General features: G+C 37.4%; 1 protein-coding gene across 1 annotated transcript; it reads left to right on the forward strand.

Moving 5' to 3' along the window:
• Positions 1-2,635: 2,635 nt before the first annotated feature.
• Positions 2,636-4,285, forward strand: LOC122006212 (probable transcription factor At3g04930). The gene has a single exon (XM_042561628.1). It carries the CDS (start codon positions 2,758-2,760, stop codon positions 4,015-4,017), a length of 1,260 nt encoding a protein of 419 aa, XP_042417562.1. The 5' UTR covers positions 2,636-2,757; the 3' UTR covers positions 4,018-4,285.
• Positions 4,286-4,640: the final 355 nt, after the last annotated feature.

A 4,640-nucleotide genomic window follows, 5' to 3' on the forward strand; every position in this document is an offset into this window, starting at 1 on the left:
AAATAAGGAGCAATAGTTCTTTATGATAAATTCAGATTAGCTCCGAGCTAACTATTACTTTGGTTTTTAATATTATTTTAAAATTAATATAACTAAATTATGTTATAGATGCATCATCCTTAAATTTATTATTGATGTATCACCGTGCTAACAACAGTTAAAGAACTCTATCAAAGTGATTGCCGAACTGTTGCTGATTCTGCTTCAATAATTGACAGGACCCGTTGAGACTCAACACATTTGACAACGTAACCTCACAATGATTGTTGTATGTTTCTCCGACGAGTGTCACGGCTTAATCTCTTGATGGAGAACCTCAGTTGTCTGGAGAATTAATTGTCTCTTGTAAATAAATTCAGACGACGATGATGATAATGATTGGAAATGAGCTCCTATTTTAGTCCGGGTAGGATAATGAAGAGCATGCAACAAGAGAACAAGTTTGTAGTAGTTTCTAAAAATTATTGCGTTGAGAGGGAGACAGTGCACAATAGGATTGAGTTCACTGTTTGGATATTATATTTGAAATTATAAATTATATTAGATATAAAGATAATAAAGTATAAAAATTGGACCAATCAAGAAAACTAGTCAATATAAATTTGACATAAAATATGAGTTGAAGTAGAAATCTATTAATGTGCCTTTGTTTTTTGATCTCACTAGATTCATTATTTGTGTCCTCATCAAATTAGTAATCATAAATTCAAAATATTTAATAAAAATAGACGATTTAAAAATGAAATATCCGAACCATAGAAGATGAGATGAAATTAATGTCTTTCATTAGAGTCTCCACATTGGGTGTTAATATTTGACGTTAATGCCAATGTGGCATTAACGTGTTCAAGCAATTGAACACTTTCATGCCTTCCTTATCAAAGAATAAATAAAAATATAAAATATATTGATATTAACACGTTTAAATGTTAATATCAATATGGATGCTCTTAGAAGTGAAGTGGAAAGGAATTGAAAAGGAATTGAGATTTAGAATTCAAAGTGTGAAAATAATGAAATGAATAATTTATTTATAAGATTGAAAGAATAATAATTAATTAATTAAAAATCTAATTCAACAATCTCAATCATTAAAAAAAAATTTAAATATTTTAAACGATCGGAACCCAACGGTTGGTGTTCCAACAGTAAAAGAAATAATAAAAATTACTTGACTCGGCTAATTGAACTACCTATTAGAATTGACGGTTCAAACTATCGATTCGTGATTAAATTTTGAACTGGTAATCCATCCGTCTAGCTGGGTCAATAACAACCAATCCGTTGACCCGATCTCACAATATATCTATTATTTTTTTATATAAATGGATCAATAGGGAATTTACGTTGATCCGATTATCAGAGAGAGAGGATTTTCTGATTTTTTTTTTATCAGCCAGGATCCATAATATAATTATAACTAAATTATAATTATGATTCAATCATAATTAATTATGTTATCTTTTTAAATTTATCTTCTCATCTAGATTATAGTTTATATTAAAATAGATAATCAAAGACCACCGGCGATAGGTAGATGACCGGGCGTCAAGTATAATCTATTCCCATCTATATTATAATGTAGATAGGAAAATGAACCTTAGAATATCCCATAATAGACCAGACTCCGATTATAACTCCTGTATATCTATTATTTTATTTTATATAAATTTATTATACTAATTATATTATGGATTATCCCATTTTCTTATTTTTGCGTCCTGTTCAAAGGACCGTAAGATTTTTACTCGCGAACCTAAAAATACTGGCATAAGTCTACATATGTTGATGGAAAATTTTCATAAAATTAACCCATCACTCTCAGATTAATTGATAATATATGATGTCAATTAAATAATAAAAAAATAACAATTTAAAAATATCTCTTGAGAGATAATATTTTACATTTTCTTAATGTACTAATAATAATTTTAAATAAAAATACTTTCTTAAAAAATAATACTAATTTTTTAATACCGCAATAGTTTGTCTATTTAAACAAAGCTTCCGACTAGGACGGTAAATGAGCTGAGCTTGGGCTTGCGTCGACTAGAGCTCGAGAAAATTAAAAAGACTTGGCTCGAGCTCGAGTTAATTTTTGAATTTGAGCTTGAACTTGGCTCGAAAACAGTAAATTTAAATGTAAAAATTAATGTGCACAAGTTGAGGATTCAGATCTTCAACTTTTAACAATCTTATAAAACACTTTAATCATAAATTTCTTCTCAACTTATTACTTAATTTTAAAATAATAATTATTTTAAATATTAAAATATTAAATTAATCGAATTCAAATAAACTTGACGAGTATTCGAATCAATATTAAATAGACTCGACATCAACTCAAATATTAAACGATTCATCTCAAACTCGGTTCAAATTCGATCAACTCTCAGTCCGAGTCAAGCTTTAACTGAGTGACTCGTAAGTGGCTCGCAAGCGACTTACTCATTTACGTCTCTGCTTCCGACGGAAAGGGGGAATCAATCGAATGGTTCTGGTAGTGAGTTATGTCGTGGCTTAACTGATGACCTCCCGATCGAATCGCTTTCCAACCCTCGATTCTGACAACTTGGTAATCGTGCGGTGGATATCGAGGATTCGCCGGTGATCCACTAAATCTGGCATCGACGAAGCTTGAGACACCGAATCTCTATCTGCTCCGAGCCGATCCGTCTCTTCCAGCACCGAACCCTCGTGCCCCGATCGTTCCCTTCGAGGGGAAGTAGAAGAGGGAAGAGGAGGAGGATAACTCCCATGTCGGCCGCCGAGGAAGCCGAGCAGGAGCGCGCCGTCTTCGAGGACGACGACGAGGATGACTCCGACATGAGTGACGACAGCGAGGAAGACGACGACGACGGCCAGACGGCGCAGCCTCCTCCTCAGCCACAACCGGACTCGGCGCTATCTTCTGCCCTATCCGGTGATCTTAGCGCCTCCACTCCCTCCCTTGATGCCGCAGTCCCAATCCCTAATTCCGCCCTCGAACTCAATCCTATCCTCTCCGCTCCCCCCGCCGCTCATCCCCAAAACGGTGCGATCCCTGTCCAGGTCCTGCCCGCTGCTGTCCCTTCTACCGCCTCCTTCTTCGCCCCCGTCGTTTTGCCCGTCGCCACCGCCTCGGATTCTGGAGAGCGGACCTCTTTCGCCTTTGATGATTCTCGCCGGCTCTTCCAGAGGCTTTGGACGGACGAGGAGGAAATTAAAATACTTCAAGGGTTCTATGAGTTCACATCGAGGAGGGGCACCACTTTTGCCTCCCACCAATACGACACCGGCCCGTTCTACGATGAAATTAAGAAACAGCTCCAGTTCGAGTTTACCAAGAATCAGCTGATTGAGAAGCTCCGGCGCCTGAAGAAGAAGTATCGGAACTGCGTCAACCGGATGCAATCCGGGGGAAAAGACTTTGCTTTTAAGAGCGCACATGAGCGGACCATACATGATATCGCTCGCAAGATCTGGAGCGCAAGTACCAAGAGGGCTCATGAGAGCGACGAGGAGGATCTTAACGCCCCAAACTCCAATGCAATGATTACAGTTCCAATCAATGATGGGTCTATGAGTTCTGAGAGAAGGAATTCTAGATCAAGACGGCGCATGAGAAGAAGAATGATGGAAGAGGCTGCCGCAGGTATACCTGATCCTACGCCAACAGTTGGGGGAGTTGATGTAGACAATTCCATCCCGCAGATGCAGACACCTTTAGCTCCTGTAGCTGATATACCAAACATCATAGAAGAGACAGTGAAGAGCTGCCTATCACCTCTGTTTAAGGAGCTTATTACTTCTTTTATTGGGAGGCCACTTGGTTCAGGACTCAATAACGGCACATCGCCATTGAACTTACTGCCCCTGAGCCTTGGGGGTGGTTCTTTTACCGACCCAGGTCTGCCTGTTGATGAAAAGTGGAAAAAACAGCAGATTTTGGAATTGGAGGTTTACCTGAAGAGGCTAGAGCTTGTGAGGGACCACCTAAAATTGAAATTGGAGGAGCTCAAGTCTGCAGGAAGCTGATTTGAGGTTTTGCTAGAATGCTTGGAACTCTTAGCTATGGAATTTGTGCTTTAACTTGTGATTCATGTTTGTCTTGATAGTACTAGATACATAGGACATTTTTAACTAATTCTATCTCCCCCTGCTACTTTGTCTATTTAGCCTAGTTCTTTTTTATCTTTTCACCTCATGCCTTGGAAGGAAGAATAGGTGGAAATGGAATTTGGTAGCATTAGTTGTTTGTGTTGCCCTTCTGTTTATGCTTTCTGAATACATGGTTTTAGAAGAATGTATGCATGTTATATCTATATGCTGTTATCCTACATCTTGGTTCTGCATCATCTTATTTGTTTGGTAAAACCTTTTTCTAGGATGTTATCATAATATCATATATGCATTGATAACCAGGAATAAGGGGTATGGTCAATCTACTTTGCAATATTTTTTATCCTTCTAGTGTCATTATGCATGCTCTTCATTGTGCTCTTCATTATCCATACAAGCGTAGGTTTTTTTTTTTTTCAATTATGATTTATAAGCATGCTGACGTTTTGCATTCTCGCATCAAAATAAATTTCATTGAGATACTGTTGGCATTTGAGTTTTTGAGGTATAAATATGTTGTCCATGTTGTTTGACTATGG

The sequence above is a fragment of the Zingiber officinale genome, chromosome 7B, assembly GCF_018446385.1.
Source record: "Zingiber officinale cultivar Zhangliang chromosome 7B, Zo_v1.1, whole genome shotgun sequence".
NCBI lineage: Eukaryota > Viridiplantae > Streptophyta > Magnoliopsida > Zingiberales > Zingiberaceae > Zingiber > Zingiber officinale.